The sequence below is a fragment of the Megalops cyprinoides genome, chromosome 19, assembly GCF_013368585.1.
Source record: "Megalops cyprinoides isolate fMegCyp1 chromosome 19, fMegCyp1.pri, whole genome shotgun sequence".
NCBI lineage: Eukaryota > Metazoa > Chordata > Actinopteri > Elopiformes > Megalopidae > Megalops > Megalops cyprinoides.
This window is the reverse complement of record NC_050601.1, coordinates 20,048,129-20,068,486: the sequence shown is the minus strand read 5'-3', so window position 1 is coordinate 20,068,486 and position 20,358 is coordinate 20,048,129. Positions and strand designations below refer to the sequence as shown.

Below are 20,358 nucleotides of genomic sequence, written 5' to 3'. Positions count from 1 at the left end.
GACCTCCTGAGGTCTGAGGGCCAGTGGAGCTGAGGGGATGGGGGAGAGATTGGCTTACAGGGTAATCCTGTTGTCCTGGGGGGGGGGGGGGGGGGGGTGAGGCTGGTGATGCTCACAGATGAGGGCTGCAGGGGGTGGGGTCAGGTGGGGTTGAGGGGGTGTGTTTATGAGGGCAGGGAGGGGGGGGGGGGGGGGGGGGTGGTGCATCACATGGCGACCCCCCCACCCTGCCCTGCCCCCCGCCCCGATTGTTTCTCTCGCCGCGGCGCTCTAGGGCTCCCTCGCAGCTCAGATGCTGTCGTAGTCAGAGTCCCGGCGCCGGCACATCACCACCCACTCCGCTGTGAAGAAGGTGAGCGTGCCCAGGAAGCCCACAACCACCATGATCAGCAGCTGCCAGTGCAGGACCAGGTAGTTACTGTAGAGGAAGGCCAGGGCCGCCATGATGGACTGCAGACACACAGAGCGTCAAGACACCTCAGAGGTAAGGACCACCACATCACCTCAGACACACAGAGCACCGTATCACTAGAGTTACACAGAGCACCACATCACTACAGAGCACCACATCAACACAAAGCATCACATCACTACAGACACACAGACCTCATCACCTCAGACACACAGAGCTGTACTGACTCACCTGGATAAATTTGAAGACAGCGAAGGCTGGTGCGCTGTCCTCACGAAAAATGTACCCCACTATGCTCAGCAGCTGGGTGTTGAAACAGCTGTCACCGAAACCCAGCAGGAAGCTGCACAGGAGCGCCACCTGGACACTGAGAGGAGAAGAGCAACCCACAGGAACTCAGTAGTACAAAACAACATCAGCAGCACCGCACTAACAGGTGTAGCACACACTACCGATCCCCAGTCATGCAACAGAGGGGAAACAACAGTGCAAAGCCCTCTCTTGCCCTCTCTTTTTTCCTTTCCTCCCTTATTCATTCCTTCTCTTTCTCTCTCTCTTCCCCTCGCTCTCTCCTCCTCAGGTGCGGCATGCCCTACTGACCCCCCAGTCACAGAGGGGCAACAACAGCACAAAGCGCTTGCTCTTTCTTTCTCCTCTTATTCCTTCCTTCTTTCCTCCTCCTCCTCTCTCTCTCTGTTCCCCTCCCTCCCTCCTCCTCCTCTCCATACCTGGGTGTGATGAATGCCTGCAGGTGGGTTCCCTCCTCAGGTGCAATGGGGGCATCGCTGGCGATGTTGAGGAAGATCAGGTAGAAAGCAACATAGTGTGTCAACAGTCCCAGCAACACCACGGGGTTCCTGCCAAACCGGTTAACCTTGTTCAGCATCCCGAAAATGCCCCCTCCTGGACAAACGCAGCAGCACAAGAGAATGAGAGAGAGTTACTCCTGCTCTAATCAAACCAGCAGGTCAGTAATCCCAACACAGCTCATTAAAACCAAACAGCCACTCCATCTCTCTCGGGGACTCACCCAGGATCTCTCCAATGCCGATAAAAATACCAGACAGCCCTATTAGACTCTTGGCATCTTCCCCAAAAAGTGTCATTGCTCCAATACATGTCCCGTACACCCCGCTATAGAAGGTCAGCTCCAGACCTGGAAAGAGGAAAGCAGTGCTCCAGTTAACCTCTCCTTCTCAGCCCACAAGAACCACCAGCACGTAACTACCAGCACTAAACAACTTTAGACACACATGGAGCTGAACCATAAAGCTAGAGACCACAGTAAAATATTATAATATAGATTTTAAAACACTACATTTTAAACACCCACACTTATTCAAACACATCTAACAGCAGAAGAAAAATGTATTCAATTATCTGCCGTTCATGCTGGGCCATACCTCTACATTTCTGGACCATAACACAAGTGTATACGGTTGGCGTGCTTGTTTATCACCTGTGTGCCCTGGGAATGGGTTTGGTCCCTATTTGCACCGAGGTTTCGGTTCCTGGTGCATGTTTTTGTGGCACAACTGTGCATTTGGTGGGAGTGGGTTACATTCCTGCCTGTTTTCAGGTAGTGTATTTCAGTGTTTCTCAACCCTCTCCTGGAGGACCCCCTGCCCTGCATGTTTTAGATCTCTCCCTGCTCCAACACAGCTGATTCAAATGATCAACTCGTTATGAACTCCTGAAGCTGCTTAATAACAAACTGATCATTTGAATCAGCTGTGTCGGAGCAAGGAGAGATCTAAAACATGCAGGGCAGGGGGTCCCCCAGGAGAGGCTTGAGAAACACTGGTGTATTTGGTACCTACATGCATTGTGATTGTGGGTGTGTTCTGGTACCCGAGTGTTGGGACGAGTTTGGTAACAATGTGCAATAGGGGTGTGCTTGGTACCCGTAAGTTTGCTGGTGGTGTGTTCAGTACCTGTGTTGTGGATGTGTTTTGTACCTGAATGCACCGAGAGTCAGTCTGATAGCTGAGTGCTTTGAGGGCATCTTTGTTACCTGTATAGGCTATGGAGATACTCAGCAGTAGCATTTCCTTGGTGATGGACAGCTGGATGGCTTTCTCTGTAACAGTAAAGCAGAGGACATGTCAGCTGAAGTTGGATGGGTAACCCCAGTGCCGAGCAGGCAGCATAGTTCTGCTTGGGACTTACTGAAAGCTTCCAGAGCTTGAGTGCACAGCCCCTGTGGTGCTCTGCAAGAGACAAACACAGACACTCAGTCACAAAGTGCTTTCTCTTTCTCCTGCTCCAGTCATTCATGGAAAAAGACAGTTACACACAGCGCTGACTGTACCTGGGCCACACAGCTGAAACAGCCCAACACAGACCATTTCGGAAAAGACTGATAACTGTAAAATACGCACTTGCAATTGAATACTCCAATTTCAAAAATACAATATGAACTGTATTTGGCACCAATTTAAGTTTTTATTATGATGTGTGTTACAGGGCATAACATTTCAGAGTAATGTGTGTTTGTGGACATGGACCATAGACTCTGTATGTGTGTTACTGGGAACATGACAGACATTCAGTATGATGTGTGTTATAGGGAAGGGGGCAGAGATTCAGTATGATCTGTGTTACAGGGAATGCACCGTAGATTTAGTGTGCTGTGCGTCAGAGGGTATGGGACAGAGATTCAGTGTGATCCGTGTTAGAGGGAATGCACCGTAGATTTAGTGTGCTGTGCGTCAGAGGGTATGGGACAGAGATTCGGGCCTCTGTGACTCACACAACGACAGAGCTGCTCTCTGAGGTCTCCGTCTGCAGCAGCGACTCTGACGCTTCGGAGGGCGTGGACTCTGGCTCCGGCCGCTGTATCAGGAAGAACAGGAAGCTGCCAACCAGGCTGATGACCGTGAGTGAGATGAAGACGGTCTGCCGGTCCTTATCTGTGACACGGGGCACATCTCAGACTCACCGCTTTGCCATGTCTAGCAACAAAACTGACACGCTTGAGGCCTACAAGCCGAGAAATTCCAGCTGATAAAAACAACTAGACTGTTATCAATCTTTATCCATAGCAGTGGCTCAGAATCATCCTGTCCTTTAAAACAAAGCTGCAACGACAACAAATAAACATATAACTTCAAAGCTACAAATGAGAAAAAAAAAACATACCTGATATGTGGATTTTCCCATGCCAGGCAAAATATATATAAAGGTTTCCAAAGAATAAACTGCAGAGAGACCACATGCAAACAAGTCAATGTTTGCTGGAACTGGGCCAACAAAGCATGTGCTGATAGGAGATGTGGACAGAACACCACGTGTCTGTGGTCTGTGCAGGTGCCAGAGCAAAAACACATAAACACATACCTAAACTGTAGCAGAGCCCAGAAGATCCCACTGTTCCTGCCAATGGTGGAGTCTGTGGAGTTTATCGTCAGGAGGTTCCCCTGTGCAGTCCATAGCACTGAGGGAGACAGAAGAGCAGAGGGTGGGGACAGAGAGAGGGAAAGACAGAGAGAGAGTGAGAGAGATAGAGAGAGAGAACGACAGACAGAGACAGAGAGAGAGGAGAAACAGAAACAAGCAAAGAGGTAGAGACCATGAAGACAAGAGGAAGGCGAGGAACAGAAAGAGAGTGGAAAAGATGAAAGGAGGGAAGAGAAAAGGAAGTAAGTCTTCATCTCAGGCTGCGTTACAAAAAAAACTTTGCTAAATTTGCTGATTGTCGTGTAGACTGCTCATCCTCACCACTGACTCATCATCTCTATCACCATTGTCACAGATATCATCACTGTCATTCTCATCAGTACCATCAACACTGTAACTGTAAACCCACCTGCAGCTGCTATCCCGACTAGCACGGAGGCCGTGTAGAAGGACCAGGTGAAAGGGTGGATGAACATAGCGATGTAGCCACTGTGGAAAGAAATCAGAGGCATGGGGCTCAACAGAACCAGGCATGATATTAAATATATCACATTTAGGGCAGGTCATTCAGAGCACAGGGGCACAAGCCCAAGATCGGGTTAATTTCACCTGAGCTCAGGACTAAAGCATGACTCACTGACCTGTAGAAAAGTCCACTGAAGAACATGGAGAGCTGGGGTCCCACCACAGCCACTACCGATGGGGCGATCAGGTTTGAGGTGGAGAACACCCCATAAATGATGGACATGCTGCCAACACAACAGACATAACAGCCAATCAGAAGCTGAGCTATCTCAATCCAAACACCTGCTCAGAGGAAGGCCAGGGGCAACTCAAGCAACCAATGGGGGCCACATCAGTAAGTACTCACACTGGCAGCAATGCTCCATGGGAGACAGGAGAATGAAAAAGTCACTGTGACAAAAATTTGAATCCAGTCAATCTCCTCCCTGAATTACCTCAGTTCACATGCACACACACATATACACACAGGCACACACACATGTAAAGCATCTTTTAACTTGGTGGAGAATCCTAATGCTGTGTCTGGGAGATACTGCATTCAGGTCTGTAATTGGTTTTGAGTGGACGGATTTAACTTCATTCTGTATTGCCTCATGAAGCGCCAAGTCATATGAATTTCATTTCTCCATTCTCTTCCTGATGGTTTCTAACAAGCTGTTAACTTGGGATCAGCAGACTGAATTAGCATGAAGCCCTTCATAATGACACTGTGGAATTCTTCTTGCTGAGTTGATTGAATAACCAGGTTTGAGAGAGCGGTGTATTTTCTGGATTTTTCTGGGAACCAAAGCCCAAGTCTCCCTGGGAAGGATGGGGGTTTCATTTAATGGAAAAGACATGACAGCAGGAAATCACATGGCATGCCTGTCAGGGATCAACAATTTTGCACCTAGGGTCTACATTCACAGAAATTCTTTGGCAACTGACTTCAAAAACATAAAACTATTCAGAGGAGAGAATAAGCTTCACTCCATTATGTGAAGCAACTTCGGCAGTGATGTTGGCACAAATCCACAATGATTTCAGTGACGCACAATGAGTTTACATCATGCTTTAGCAAAATAAGCTTGGATGTGAATTCAATTTAGAGTAAACGATATTTACCAAAAGCTCACAGGAGTTTCAGCGAGTTTCTATCACCGCAAAGACGTATGCAGACTAATAACTATGATACGATAAATGATATAAACTTAAATCACACATCTGTACAATCTGTTCTGAGCCACTCTGCTAGATTGTACACAGTAGGCAGTGTGAGTCTCCATTCATTATCATTATCAAAAAACTACTCCAGTTTGAACAACTGCATTCCAGACTGGACACATGTATTCTTAAAAAAAATCAAATATCTTATTACTCTATTACCTAAAAGTAGTGTGTCCTTTGACTAGCACAATGACTGTTGACAGGAGAACACCAGGAACACAACTCGGAAACAATCAAATTGCGAGATTTAAAATGACAAGAAAAACACAGCAATATGCTTATTATGTCGACAGCAGTCAAGATCTTAACCTGCCAAAATGTTCAAACCCAAATTAACTTATTTTTGAAACGAAGAATAGAGCCTTCGTTTAAAGTGTTACTGACAGTTTTTATCATTTTGTATTCCTGTGCTCAGTGGAACCCTTCCTCACTGCGGATGAGAAGCCCAGAACGAATGTGATTTCTCTAATAAAAGCCAGTCTACTATTCCTAAAAATCAAGATCTATCTATCTGTATGACCTATGTGAAATCTATCAGTGTCACTGGAAATTTCTTATATAACACAGGGATAACCAGATAATGTGATGTCCATTATTGCAAGCACTGGGACCTAAACACAAATACTCTGACTAGATTTTATTGTCTTCCTTGCAGAACTTATAAAATGGTCTTTCCAAATGACAGAAATATGCGTCATCTACTGTAAATTAAAAGAAAGCATAAACACTGCTGTTGCAGAAGCATTTCGGCATAAATGTTCAGTATGTTTCCCATAAACAATTTTTGCATTCGTTTGAATGAATACCATAACTACTGAGTGGAAACAGAACTGCAGTAAGTTGGAAACGATTCTTTATAAAACATTAAGCTGCTTTTTTTGCCGTTACTCGATAGGCCTCGATCCGCTTACACTGGATAAATTAATACAATTAAAAGGAAATCAATACAACTAATACAAATTAATACGAAATCTCCTTATAATCTCGTTATAATTTCCAGCTTGATTTACTGATCACAATGCTGCCAGCTCATTCTCATAAGAGATTCAATTCATCCATTTTAATGGTGCATCCACTGACAAGTCATCTTTGGACTTCTTGGTTCAACTATAAATATCTGTAATACACCTTTGTATCTAAAATTTGTCTAACACCTTATATCTAACACTATTAAATAATATGTAGCTGTTCTTACTAGTATGTTAATTAAAGAAATACTTAGTGTCAGATAACGGGAGTATTTTCTTTGCAGCATATTTTGAATGCGCAACATATACATTCAGGTGTTCATACAAAATGCCCCATGTGAGTTTTGAGCAGCAAACAACTCTTGACAGTATTTTACATCAACCTAAACACTCTGGTCAATATGTGAGCCAATTTAAATCCAGAATTAGAACTGCACTGAATGGATATGGAACAACTTTTCAAGAATTATTGCATTTCTGTCTGTGTTATTTATCCTTTTAACTTGAACAAATGCATGTTTTGATGAGTGCTGATGATTAAAGAACAACTCCTTCTGCAGTAATTGGGTTGTTTACTGGCTTTCACATCATAAACAAGCCCCTTATGCTTATCTGGATTTCAATCCTGAGAGACTTAAGTCCAGTATAAAGGCATGTGCCAGAGCAATATAACAGAATACCTGGTATAGCCACTTCCATGGAATTCAGAGCTGTTGAAACTCTTTATCACTGTTTGCTGGAAAGACAAAGCAAAAACACACTGACATTAACCGGGATCAGAGGGTCTTTGCACACATTAGATTTTATAGTAAGGAACTTTCCCTGTAACAGTGAGATATATGTCCTGTTTTTCAGGTCTTTTAAAGAAATTCAGCGAGTTTGTCACTACATGTGCATTGGTATGTGTAACACGGGCCCGGCATCTGATCTGTACTCATTTGTCTCGGCAGTGCTGACTCACAAGGACCTTTTTCTTTTAGAAGCCCGCCAGACTACAGTCTAGATTTAGAGTGTAATGACACATTATCCATCAGACTACCTCGATGAAGGTTAAAACACTCCTTTTCTGGACGGGATACGTCTAGGAGGAACACATATATTTCATCCACAACAATGTACTTCTACAAATATGTTGTATGTAATACTTGTCAAAAAATATTACTTCATCTAATAGCGGGTAATGTGGTAGTTGTGAGAGGGTTAATAAAGAATGTAGGTATGCTCAGCTGTGACAACTTCCTCATTTATTCCGGTACACCGAGGTCTGGTGACTAACGCGACACATCAACCAAAACTGATTAATTTTGTATATGATTTGAGAACAGTAAAATGCCCAACGTTATACACCAAGACAGGAAACGACAACTGTGATGGACATTTAAGCTGTCCTGGTTGCTCAAGAGTTTTAACCAGTTTTCGGTTCCTTCTCACCTCGATATTGCCACAAGTTTGAAAGGCGGTGAACATGAACATGAAGCCAAAGCCCAGGATAATGATGTTCAGAAGCGACTTTCCTTCCGGACTCATATTGGCGGTGTTGTCCCTGTGAAACAGCTGACTAACAATAACCTAATGAAAGCGTTTCAGTCCACAGCACATCTGAAAAACAAACACGTACATTAAAACCAGAACAGGTTATTGTTCATTCCTTCTTCTTTCTTCTCCCTACGTATCTAATTATTATGATCTTATAATGCTGGCACATAGGTTTGCTAGCTAACAGCATGACTTGTTTGCATTAAGCAAGTCATGCTATTGGCAAACAAATCAACAATATAGAGAGCTGACAAAATTGTAGACAAAATCTTACATGAAACAGTTCAGTTTTACTGGTTCTACTAAGTTGCTCTAATTCATCAAGGTATGATTACTAGTTAGCAAGATAACTACCAAGTGGCAGCCAGCTGACTTCCCAACAACTCGCTAACTACCTAGCCGCACAGGAGAGCTTACCCGGGGGTCTCGACTGACGGGCGCGGTTGCAGTCTGCGGGTCAATTTTTAGACAATCGTGTCGCTAGCTACCATTTCTGAGGGCAACCTTCCCAGTCTGAAAAATAAGTTGCCTGTGAATTAATGTATTGTACGGATCGGCGGCACCGTTTTCCCCGTCTAGCATTGAAATCTACCAACGAAATATTACGCTAGCTTGTCAAGCCACTTACTCCAGACAGGGCTGAAACTGACAAAGTATGTCATGTGAGGGAATCAGCTGACCTCTGTTACCTGCGCAACAAGCTAAGGCTGCCGGGAAAGGGAGTTTTTAAATCAACTTACAACGTACCCAATAGCGTTGAGCGTTTCTTACGTTGGCAAGTTCATTTTCCGGGTTAACACTGTTATTAATATTAAATACATTCTATTTTATTTATGAATTTTACAAAATGGTAGCTATGTATTATGTCCTAAAACATACACTTGTCGATTAGTATTACTTTATTCAAATAAATATTCAGATTTTATTATTTGTTGATGTACAAATATAAATAGGCTGCAGACTCTGTTCTACCCGCCATTTTGTGAGAAAGGCAGCATTGTGCTGCACGGCTGGTACGTCTGGCTCTTCCTTGAAGAACGTGTTAGTTAGTTAGCTCACTTAAATCAATATGATCAGGGCTGAATAAGCGGTATAAATACCACTATCTAGCTACATATCCGAAAGGGTCGTAAGATTATAGACAGTATTTTTTTCTTCGCGTATTTTAGCTGCCCAGATATCGTCTTTCTAGGAAAATGAGTTACGGTAGGCCTCCGCCCGATGTTGAGGGCATGACTTCACTGAAAGTGGACAACCTCACGTATCGAACCTCACCGGAGACACTGCGGCGTGTTTTCGAGAAGTACGGGCGGGTAGGAGATGTGTATATCCCCCGCGATCGTTACACAAAAGAGAGCCGTGGGTTCGCCTTCGTGCGGTTCCACGACAAAAGGGACGCGGAAGACGCGATGGACGCCATGGACGGAGCCGTGCTGGACGGGCGCGAGTTGCGAGTGCAGATGGCCCGCTACGGGCGACCTCCAGATTCGCATCACGGTCGCAGAGGTGGGCCACCCCGGAGGTATGGTGGTTATGGCCGGCGAAGCAGAAGGTAAGGACCGACTTTGTGCGACATAGTGTTGTTTTGATGAGTTGTGTAGGCGAAAGCGCGAGGGCGGTAAATGCCCAATTAGCCCGCCAGCAAAATACCTGTGCTAACAAAATGGCAATTTCTATCTAACGTCATATAGCCAGTTAATTTACAGTGGGTCAATATGTTTATTAAAGTAATGGGTTTGGGGGTGCATGTTGGTCTGCAAGATTACTTAGCTTATACTTACTGTATATGAGTAGTAACGGCAATGGTAGTACCAGGAAACTAGATTATCTTTACGATACAGGGCAGCTAACGTTGATTAACTTTGCTGTACCGTACAGGTGAAAGACTTTTATCTGGCCAGTACCAAGAAGCGCGGGTTCTGCTAAAAGAGCTCGTTGCATGTGGGTTTTTGAACATGTATCCAAGGAGGGGATGGGTAGTTGGCTACCTGGGCTGGTTAAAATTTATCTAACCAGCAAACAGTATGTTGTGGTTAGTTGTGCCTTTTTTAACTAGTAGATTCCACGGATGTCTGCGCCAGGGATGTAGTGTGCCTGCGTGCTAGTTGGGTACACGGGTGTTAAAATCTGAAAGCCGCAACGACAAGGTCTGCATTCTTTTTGACGATGATAACTCAACGCACTGAATGTACTCAGCTACTCCCCCAGCCCGCGGCGCCGGAGACGCAGCAGGTCCAGGAGCAGAAGCCGCTCTCGCTCCCGCAGCCGCTCCCGCTACAGCCGGTCCAGGTCTCGCTCCTACTCCCGCTCCCGGTCTCGCTCCAAGACCCGCACGCCCCGCAGAAGCAAGTCCAAGTCCGCCTCCCGGTCGCGCTCCAGGTCTCGGTCCAAATCCAAGTCCAAGTCGAAGTCGAAGTCCAAATCCCGCTCCAGAAGCCGCACGCCGCCCTCCAACAGAGATTCCAAGTCCAGGTCAAGATCGAAGAGCCAGCCTAAGTCTTCTGCAGAGGATGGAGCCGCGTCGTCATGAGTGAACAGTAAGCAGAAGTTTGGGGGGGATTCTAGTGGGAAAGTGTGGGGGGTAAACTCCCCTGCAGTGATTAAGTGAAAGTAGGGTAGGTAGAGGGGATTGTGGTATGTTCTGTATAGTCATTCTGATTTATAGCATCAGAAGTGCTCTGCAGCCTTTCATACATCTACTGTTTTTAATCTCCTTAAAATTGAGGAATACTGTAATGATAATTCTGTGAATCACATTTTTCTTGGTGACGTTGTAGCCTGTAGTATGCTAGATTGGGTAAGGCTGCAGAAGTGTTCATTTGTATAATGGAAGCCATTTGTGGTAATCTTGGTTGGGGTGTAAGTGTCAATGTTACTGTATAGGTACTGCGTTGCCTGATAGGGTTAAGAGAGTGGGCTTCACACGCTGGGCAGAGCAAACTAAAGGAGACTGCTGATTGGCTGGTGCAGAGCTGTGCTTTGTTCAATCACCATGGCTGCAGCTTTGTAATTAATGTTGAGGGTTTCGTCTTTGGGATGAAAGGCACCTTTGATCATGCATTCGGTTCGTTGTCTGTACCGTCTCCGTGCAGTGCCCAGCGTGTCAGCCTGTGACGTTAGCATGTTGGTGGGAGGTGGGCTGTTGAACATTAAATACAAGGGGAGTGAATGATATTTTTTTTTGCGAGTTTGAAACTGGTTTCGGACTTAAAATGTTCACCAAAAATGTGGAATTCTCTCCTCCAAGCTGCTGATTCCGGTTTGCAAAAGAGGAGTTTGGGGCAGTATGAGCAGGTAGAGGGGGTGTGACCCGCCCATGGCCGCCTGGTGCTGTTTGGGGGCGCTATGGAGCAGGTCGGTCTCTGTCAGTGTTGGGGTGGTGTTGAGGTACGTGTGCAGGATGGTGGGCAGGTCGTGCACCCAAGCCATTGGGGGCACAGACCAAATCGAGAAGGAACCAAAGGTTTGTCTCCCTTTTGTATATGCCAGATAGCTCTGACAATGCGGTGTGTTCCTGTTCATATCATGGGTCTCTTTAAATCTGAGAACCCATACATTTTGACATCTGGAAACTAGTTGAACCCAAGTAAGAATGCACACTAGCTATAATTTTTCAGCCAATCTGGAAAATGGCACCCAGCCTTTTATTTTCTGCTCACAAGTTTACATTGCAATGCAACAGAATTGTCTGAGGGGTGTCTCCACTTTCCTCGGGGGTAAGCCTGTAACACCACAATATACTAAATGGTGGTAGATGTACATTCATATACACAACAGGAAAGACTAGAACTGAAGAGAATCTTGTTCACATGCCCGTGTGTCTGACGCTGTCCATTCTCTTTCAGATTGAATGCTTTGAGGACATCCGGCCAAGACCTCAAAAGTCTGAGGATCCCACATCCCAACGCCATGGTTTCTGACTAAAAAGGTTATTATTGTGACTTGGTCTGAAGGTTTTAATTCATTTTTATTGCTTTTTCAGTTGCCTGTACTCTAAGGCATTTTCCTAGTATTTCAGTTGCCTCCAAAGTGAATAGGCTTATGTTTGTATGCTTAATGGGCTGTTGTGAGACGGGGAGGGGGGAGCAAAAATGTTGTTTCTGTTTTAATGATGGTATTGAGTCCTCCTAACTGGACAGTGCTTAAGGTAACCTCACCTCCAAAATCTTAAGTAAATTTTAAATTGATAAATATAGCAGTAGCATGATTCCCAGACTGCTTTGAAGGGGAAATTGATTCTTCTAATTTCTAGCTTTGCCCAATTGAATTTACACAGTTGCTATTGAAATATGTCAGGTTTGTTCCATTTTAATAGCAAGTGACTTGATCCTAATTAAATGTCTTGCTGTGCAACTGGATATGTAAAGTGTCTTGCAGACCTAGTTGCTTTTGTTTTTTTGGGATAACCCATTTAAACTGAAGCCAGCACCCTTTATTATCATTTGCTTGCTACTTTAATTTGTAGAATGTACATGGAATTTTTTTCTTTTTGCGTGATTCTAATCTTCTCTCTTGTGTATTTTTTGTGCACTAGGCGCAGTTGTGTAGCAGTTGAGTAATGCTGGTTAGCTGTAAGGTGGCGTGTTGAAGTGCAGAGTGCTGGGCAGTTTCCAGTTTTCTCCTGATAACTCCTGTGGCCACCGCGCCGTCTGTAAAAATGGCTGCCACAGGTTTTCCTATGGTAGAGTGGCGACCTGCTGTTTTTCCTGTCATCAGAATTCATCCATACCCTTTCCCAGTACATCGAAGCACATAGTGAGCACATCTTGCAAGTTAATTTGTTAGATTTTTTTTTTTCCCCTCTTCAGTTAAATGTTAAACTCTGTTAAACAGAACTGTATTGTCTTGCTCTTGGTGCATTCCTTTGCAACCTCATTCTGTGTTTGGAACCACTTTGTGAATGCTAATAAACTTTGTTTTGGTGTAATTGTGTATGTAGTTTTAACTGTCACATTTCATGCATATCATTGAAAGCACCTAGTTAATTGGATTGATATCAGAATCTTAATGCACATTAAGTACTAACTTAAATGTTGACACTTGCTTGTATGTAAATATAGATTGCAACTAGAAATGCATTGGTCCAGCTTGCACCTTGTATTTATCCCTTCTAGCACAAGGAAGCTTTCAGAAATTTGTATCCGCTTCAACTAAAAAAATGTTTAAGATTTTGTTTTTTATGGAGCAGTGTTAGGATATGTCAAGGTTGTGACCAAATGCCAAAATAGGAATAGTTTCAGTCATGTTTCAAAGTGATTCTAAGGGTTGTCAGAAATGGTGAGAATGGAAGGCAGTCATATAGGGGAGGGGGGGGTGATTTAGATGTGATTCCCATAATAAGAGCACTCCAGCAATACTGATCTAGGAATCGACCACATGATAATCAAAAACGCTGACAATCATTTCTGTACTAATGTTATTTGAGTACTCTTGAGTCAAGCAATCTACAATATTAGTATAACAATGTAATTCAAAACTGCATGATGTATAAGTGGGAGGGAGAAAGGCAGAATCTTAGTCAACCTCCTTTCTCCTGCTAATTATAGAGCATAGGAAAGCTGTGCAGTTCCAAGAGAATATAGGTGCCCTGAACAGATACATTACATCATGAAAACAAATATGAACTGGCAACGCACTCTTGCACACATACACCATGCCAATTATCAAGGAAACAAATGAGTCTGAAGCTGGTTACAGACATTAGCCACACAGACTATTGCATCATTTTATTTAATAAATGATTGATATAAAATACTGTACATTCAAATGATGTTGAATTTAGAAAGGGATATTTCTCAGATTGGAGAAAAATGTTTTAACATAAACATTTACCTAATCAATTTCACTTTTAAGGATCAACCACTTGCAAAAATTTGGAAAGATGGCTGCAGTCTATATTACAATTCCAAGTTTACAAATCCATTATATTTATTTATGTGTTCAACATAAATACAGCTGTGATATGATCAGTAACTGGATTTTCCAAGTTCACGTCCATGTGTTTTCATTATGCTCTTGGCAAGGTTCCTCAGCCTTCCCCAGCCTCCTTCAGTGATATGATCATCATCTGTATCGTGTGACTCCCAGGGAGACTAGACCCGGCCAGGTGTTCTCTGTTGGCATGGAATGACTCCAGTGGAATGTCAATGCACTTGAGTCCCCACTTGTGCAACAAGGATTCTATGGACCAGTCCGCACTGAAATGGGAGGAAATGCAATTGGAATATTCTGCAAAATCAAACCTGCTTATAACACTGAAGTCCAGATATTACATTACATTCATTTAGCAGACACTCATCCAGAACAACTTCCAGCACAAAAGAACAGAAGTGTATCCATACAAGTTGAATGAGCAACAGTGTCGGACCAGGCTGACAACACTCCCAGACCAGTGAGTATGAGCATAACACTATTCAAGCTTAACTGCAACCTGACTAGACAAGCGAAGCCAAGTGTACTACCATGCTTCAGTCACTAGATCACAGAATCTGAAACACATTGCAATACTACATATAAAATGAACAGCAGGTAATACAAGTAGGAGGTGTTTGGGGTAGGCACTGAGGTGGAACCAAGATGCAGACTGAACAGGTGGGTCTTCAGTCTGTGCCGGAAGATAGCCAGTGAGTCTGCTTTCTTTACCACCATCAGGAGGACCAGCGCAGAGAGGGATCGTGTCTGACAGTAGTGGCCCCGTCAGGATGGGACAGACAGTTGCCCCATAATTGCAGAGCGTGGAGATCTTGGTGGAACATACGTTTGCTTTTCATTGTGTCCCGCACTGCGTGATGTGCAGGTTTGCCATTAATTGGGTGAGGGCACAGAAACTCCTACCTTCTCTCCTGGTATGTCGTCCAAAACTGGGCTTGAGGGCTTCTTCTCAACAGGAAGGTGATGGTAAACATGGCATTTTCAAAATCTTGAGAGAAAAAGCCAACCGCAAGTATTGGACTTTTGTTCTGTCAAATAGATGCTTCTTTCATCCTATTGTGCATGAAAATTACAATGTAGGAGACAGTATGAGGAGGATCACTCTTTTGTTCTAAAAAATGTTGAGCCCATTAAGTCTGGGTCTCTTCCTGTTCTCTCCCACAAACAAATGGGGAGCTTTTTCGATGTCTCAAAAATGAACTAATCAACAGAAAAAGTTTGAATCACCCAACTCTGCACACTTGACCAGATAGGTCTTCCTTGCACACATTTACAGGTTGATCAACCACACCAAAAAAAGCTGCATGCAAACACTGAAAGGAGGAAATTTCATTGGACGAAGGCCTCAGGGGTAAGAGACTCACCCTCAGGCTCATAGAAGACATCTGATCCCAAGATGAAGTGGAGGTCAGGCAGGAGCAGCAGGTCAGGTGTCACCTGTCCCCAGGTGATCCCCACCACGGGCAAGAACAGCTGGTTCACCTGACAGGTGCGGCTACAGTTTTCCAGGCAGCGTGGCAGCTCTGCACTGTCTGACAGCACCACCTGTGCCCCACACCTGGCAGCCAGCACACCTGGTAAACTCACCCCTGCGCCAATCTGTAACACACACAGTTCTGTTGAGACCTGACTATCACTTCCTTTTGGACAAACTAAATGCAACACCCCATCTAACAAGAAAAAAACATGGTCATAGTATTTTTTCTACAATTTGTTCCTGAAGACAAGAGGAAATGCACATGTTCTGCGGAGTTCACATTCTGAATGTAGTGTGCTTCGTGCTGTATTTACACGTGTGGTATTCACCTCAAGAACTGTCTTTCCTTGGAGTTCCTCTCTGTGCGTCCAAACATATTGTGCCAGTACTACAGCGCATGGCCACACGTACATCCCATACTGCGGGTCAAGGACCTAATCACACAGGTAAAAATGGGGGCAATAAAAGGTTTGGTTACGAACACGTGGAGACTGGGAGTTTACACCTCGTGGTCATGCCTTGGTTATCCATACCACATGCTGTCACATTTCGGGCTACTGTCCACCAGGGTAACTATACTGAAGTACAATCTGCTTAAACACTGAAATGTTACATGTAATCTGAGGCTGTACTATCTTGTAAAATATATCTTTTATTTCAGTAGACTAGACCATGTAGCTACACATGAAAGTTAAACCAGACAAAAACCTCAGGAACGGAAACGGTTAGTGTCTGCAGTACGTCTCCGGATTTTTCTTCAAAGGTAAATTGTTTTATAACAATGTTTGTGTCCTCGGCTTCGTTCGTACTCATTATTCTCTGACCAGTTGCATCCATAAGTTACAAAGCATATACATCTGTACAGAAGCAAACGTTTTCGGCAACAGAGACAAAACAGAAAGCACAGAAAGACGCCATGGCTCTTGGTATGGAGCGTCAAACAGGACAAAGTTTATCGTAATACGCGAAGTGATTCCAAATGCCCACGGGCATTACTGTTAGTTTCGCACGAGGCAGACCCATGTCTTGCGTTCACCGAATTTTGCAAAAACCGAAACCGTTTTCTTGCGGTGGCCAAATTTATCTTGCACAGACCAAAAATTATCCAGCAATACTTAAAGATTTTGCTGTATTAAATTTTGCCTTGGTATTTCCAGTCTAGTCTCAGGGTTGGTTTGGTTCCGTGGGAAAGATAGCATACCTTACGACAACATATCAACGTAGTCATATTGAACTGACCAAATCACACATCCAATTTACACAGACTTCCAAAGGCAGATAGATGAACTTAATTATTCCTGTTTTATACCACATCCAGCTCCAAATAAAATTAATTATTTTGCTCAAATACAGACTTCAGCTACATTACATAACCATTTCCCACAGGTTACAGCCATTTTGGGTCACAATGCATGGGCAATTACAGTGAGTGTTTATCTGCTGTTCCACAGATTTCGAAGAACCTCCCAGGAACGGGTTAATATTAGTGAATTTGCTGCATCATCACTTAATAAATGCTTCCCTGACTGCTTAAGAATGCAATTTGACCAAGTTCATTTAATCTACCTCTCTGTGAGTCTCAAACTGTTTAAAATCCGAGGACCCTAATTCAAAATTCATATTATTATTCTAAAGAAATTAAAAACATTTCAATAAGCAAGTAAACATCATGAATACTGCCAATGCTTTCAGTTGGTAAGGTAAGATTCACTTATAAATAGCAGCAATGCCAAACTAGCTAGCATAAACACCACATGAATTTAATTTCTTAGGTGCACTAAACAGATTTAACCTGTAACATGGCCACCCCAAAAAAGTTTGTCTGTAACAACCAGGATTGCATAATGCACACAATTTAAAGGGAGGGTTTCGGAACTGGTGTGTGAGACTACTGATGGATTCCTGAACTATTATGTTAGAAATTGTCAAGTGACATAACAGAAATCACAGCAAGGGCCGTGGAAAACTGACACTGACAATAATGGAATGTGGCTGTATTTAGAAATGCAGCGAAAATCACATGTCTGGAAAGAATGTAAGCACAGTTTACGCATGTGAATGAGATGACGGAAGCAATGGTTGCAATTTTACCTTAAACTTGAGAAACAAATAGAGAATGTGTGACAAATCACTTGTGTGGCTCAAGGCTGTGTAGCCAGCCCAGTCTGTCCTAGAATTGATACTGATTAGAGCTACAAATGGTCCAGGCGATCCTGGAAGTGATACTGGTTAGAGATACAAACTGGGAGTGATACTGGTTAGAGATACAACTGGCTCAGGCTGTCCTTGAAAGGATACCAATTAGGGCCAGGGTGCAGCTCAATTTCAAGCAACTGTTTAACGGACCAGTTTGGAACATGGATGCAAAAGTATGCCACCATTCCCCGCAGGGCAATGTATAGTGCATCGCTCAGGGCCTGTAATTCTGTAAGCCAGAAAGGCAAGGCCCTACTCGTTCTTACATAATAACTGGCAACAGACCAATTATTGCACACTGTGCACCAGCACATTTAACTGGAATTCAGTAGTCCCTGGACATTCCTTTCTTCTGCTCATAGTATGTGTTAAAGTTATAAAGACTCCGTCACCTCTCCCCAGCAAAAACATAAACACACAAATATACACTGTAGTATTTATGCAGTCTACACGTGCATGTGAGAGCACAGAAGTGAGCCATTCTGTGTCTGTCTTTCTCCACAACAGCCTTGCCTCTGCTGCTCTGGGACAGAAGCTATGGACCTCAGACCTTACACAGCTAAAATGCCTCCTCCTCCTCCTCCTCTTCCTCCTCTTATTCCTCTAGACTGCCATACCCTGACCATGAGGCAACAGTTATCCCCTCTCGGTGCCCCCCGACCAAACACTGGGACACGTGCACAGGGTGTTGAGCGGCAGAGGGGACTGATAGGGACAGACGCCTGGTTGCAGGTTGCCTGAAGCACCTGTTATGAAACATGACAAGCCTACACACATGTTCACATGCATGCACACATACATAATCATCTACACAAATACACTCTCTCTGCCTCTCTTTTACATGTGTGCACACATAAACCTACTGACAGTAACCAGACACCCTGTCCTGCTCTCAGACCATGCTTGATAAAGGCATCACTGCGTATCTGTCTTTCTGTCTTATATTCATAATATTCATACATACATTCATAGTGTCATGTTTTGGACCTAAATCATTTATATTACATCCTGCGTCTGTGTGTAAGACATTTTCACTGAATTTTGGGGAAAGACTGAGGGAGAAGGTGACTGACTCTGTTGGTATTCACCATGACCCCCCACACCATCAGGCTACCCGGTTTCCAGTATCAGGAGTCAGGGGTCCGTTGGGGGGTAGGCAGGGCAGTCTATAGGGAGGTGAAGACAGTCTCTCAAGCTGTCCTGCTGCTAAAATAATTCAAGCGCCTTTTGCTGAGATTTATCCCTAAGGTAATTTGAACTGTGTGTCAGAACCTACTCACAGTGTGAATGTATGTAACCAGTCTGTTCTGATGAAAGTGGATCATAGATGTACGTGTATACTTATGTACACATATGTTGAACTGGAAACAGGAGAGTTGTGAATGTACGTTTCTGTCTGTTTATCTGTTATGTATGTGTTTGTGTGAGTTTATGTGTTCACATATGTGATTGTGTGTGTATGTGTCTGCATGAGTGATGTCTATGTCTGTGTGTGCATGCGTGTGTGTTTGCACTCATGTGTGTGTGTGTGTGTGTGTGTGTGTGTGTCTGTGTGTGTGTCTGTGTGTAAGTGAGTGATCACTGACACCTAGTGGCCATGACTGTCCAGCCCTTTGATCAGAGTAAGTAATTGTTTTTCATTAGATCCTATTGTGAGGTGGTTAACACCTCAGTACACAGGCCTGCATGAGTGGAGATTTGAGACTGACAGCTCTGCTGTCCAATGCTCTCCCTGAAAAGCAGGCTGGGAGGATGACACCCCATCACATTGCAGGAAGTAGAACTGGGGCAGCATGATGGGAAATGGTGACCAGATCACTGCGGCAGATCAAAGAGGACAGAGAGCAACAGTGTCAACTCATGTTTGCCCCCGGCCTTTATGCAGCGAGGATTCAGAACGAGGCTAAGCAGAGGAAACATGCCTCTCCTATGCTACAGTCAACAAGAGACTGTCAAGGTCTGTCCATAACAATGCAATGACCTTGTGGTAAAAATCTTGGAACTTATTTTGAGAAAATGCTCCATGAGGAAGCGGTGTGGAATACAATCAACTGAAAATATTAACTTCTCTTCATTTCAGAGGAGCACCCCCTCTGCACATTCTCGCTTCAGAGACTCTCTGCTGTTTCCTCGTGAAAACTGTTTTGTCACGTCCAAGCCATTTATCTAGACTTGGACAGCTACATCCTTTGAAAATATGGTTGCTTGGGATCTTGTTGCTGCTGTATAATCTTTGGGCAGAGTGTGTGAGCAATGAATACAGCCCCTGGAGCCACAAGGAGAGCTGCCTGGTCTCAAGTAACTGTCCTCTGCCTCTCTGAGCGGAGTGCTTAAAGCTCTTATCTGGGTGTCCTCTGCAGCTGTGCCTCTAATAATAAAAATATATGATCTCTTAAACGTCAGCTACCTTAATGACGTGTGCGTCAATTGTGAAGATACAAGAAAGCCCCTCACAGCCTGGAGTTCACCTCGTCATCATGTAAGCCTTTTTTGAATGAACACAAGTGCTGCCAAAAGAAATATTGAAGTAAAGCTAATAATTATTTTTTTTTTGCACTTGACCAGTGCCATCCATTTTCCTCTGAAATTGCTTTCAGTACTGTGCTCATTGAAATGTGTCTGCACTGAATGGATGCAATGGGAAAATTGGTATTTTCAATTGCCATGTAGCAATGAAGATGGTATTCAACTGACCAGTGGGTAGGGCA

General features: G+C 44.0%; 3 protein-coding genes across 7 annotated transcripts; 1 reads left to right on the top strand and 2 right to left on the bottom strand.

Moving 5' to 3' along the window:
* Positions 1 to 245: 245 nt before the first annotated feature.
* Positions 246 to 8,686, bottom strand: mfsd11 (major facilitator superfamily domain containing 11). Its single transcript, XM_036553055.1, has 14 exons — positions 8,464 to 8,686; positions 7,942 to 8,109; positions 7,191 to 7,246; positions 4,453 to 4,560; positions 4,221 to 4,300; positions 3,752 to 3,848; positions 3,554 to 3,612; positions 3,165 to 3,324; positions 2,582 to 2,622; positions 2,427 to 2,492; positions 1,443 to 1,568; positions 1,141 to 1,315; positions 644 to 779; positions 246 to 450 (listed from the first exon to the last, which is right to left on the bottom strand). The coding sequence occupies exons 2-14, from the start codon at positions 8,035 to 8,037 to the stop codon at positions 289 to 291; spliced, it is 1,362 nt and encodes a 453-aa protein (XP_036408948.1). The 5' UTR covers positions 8,038 to 8,109; positions 8,464 to 8,686; the 3' UTR covers positions 246 to 288.
* A 339-nt stretch (positions 8,687 to 9,025) lies between these two features.
* Positions 9,026 to 12,973, top strand: LOC118794833 (serine/arginine-rich splicing factor 2-like). 3 transcript variants are annotated; one of them, XM_036553113.1, is made up of 4 exons: positions 9,026 to 9,598; positions 10,255 to 10,583; positions 11,294 to 11,974; positions 12,581 to 12,973. In XM_036553113.1, the coding sequence occupies exons 1-2, from the start codon at positions 9,243 to 9,245 to the stop codon at positions 10,574 to 10,576; spliced, it is 678 nt and encodes a 225-aa protein (XP_036409006.1). In that variant the 5' UTR covers positions 9,026 to 9,242; the 3' UTR covers positions 10,577 to 10,583; positions 11,294 to 11,974; positions 12,581 to 12,973. The 3 variants fall into 3 exon arrangements, with proteins under 3 accessions (XP_036409006.1, XP_036409005.1, XP_036409004.1); XM_036553112.1 differs by having other exon boundaries at positions 10,243 to 10,583; positions 11,892 to 11,974; XM_036553111.1 differs by having other exon boundaries at positions 10,243 to 10,583.
* Positions 12,974 to 13,937: 964 nt separating this feature from the next.
* Positions 13,938 to 16,374, bottom strand: mettl23 (methyltransferase like 23). Of its 3 annotated transcripts, none has more exons than XM_036553525.1 (5): positions 16,163 to 16,374; positions 15,784 to 15,888; positions 15,342 to 15,576; positions 14,881 to 14,965; positions 13,938 to 14,243 (listed from the first exon to the last, which is right to left on the bottom strand). In XM_036553525.1, the coding sequence occupies exons 1-5, from the start codon at positions 16,289 to 16,291 to the stop codon at positions 14,075 to 14,077; spliced, it is 723 nt and encodes a 240-aa protein (XP_036409418.1). In that variant the 5' UTR covers positions 16,292 to 16,374; the 3' UTR covers positions 13,938 to 14,074. The 3 variants fall into 3 exon arrangements, with proteins under 3 accessions (XP_036409418.1, XP_036409419.1, XP_036409420.1); XM_036553526.1 differs by having other exon boundaries at positions 16,264 to 16,374; XM_036553527.1 differs by lacking the exon at positions 13,938 to 14,243 and having other exon boundaries at positions 14,692 to 14,965.
* Between the last annotated feature and the right edge of the window lie 3,984 nt (positions 16,375 to 20,358).

Bases quoted from the DNA above. Each gene is read 5' to 3' on its own strand.
- mettl23 (XM_036553525.1), bottom strand. From the start codon at position 16,291: ATGGATGCAACTGGTCAGAGAATAATGAGTACGAACGAAGCCGAGGAC. The intron at 15,577-15,783 runs GTGAATACCACA...TGTGTGTTACAG, and splicing joins AAGGAAAGACAGTTCTTGAG to ATTGGCGCAGGGGTGAGTTT. The intron at 14,244-14,880 runs GTAGGAGTTTCT...CTCCCATTTCAG, and splicing joins ACGACATACCAGGAGAGAAG to TGCGGACTGGTCCATAGAAT.
- LOC118794833 (XM_036553112.1), top strand. From the start codon at position 9,243: ATGAGTTACGGTAGGCCTCCGCCCGATGTTGAGGGCATGACTTCACTG. The intron at 9,599-10,242 runs GTAAGGACCGAC...GAATGTACTCAG, and splicing joins TATGGCCGGCGAAGCAGAAG to CTACTCCCCCAGCCCGCGGC.
- mfsd11 (XM_036553055.1), bottom strand. From the start codon at position 8,037: ATGAGTCCGGAAGGAAAGTCGCTTCTGAACATCATTATCCTGGGCTTT. The intron at 4,561-7,190 runs GTATTCTGTTAT...TTGTGTTGGCAG, and splicing joins CATGGAAGTGGCTATACCAG to CATGTCCATCATTTATGGGG. The intron at 4,301-4,452 runs GTCAGTGAGTCA...TTCTTTCCACAG, and splicing joins TTCAGTGGACTTTTCTACAG to TGGCTACATCGCTATGTTCA.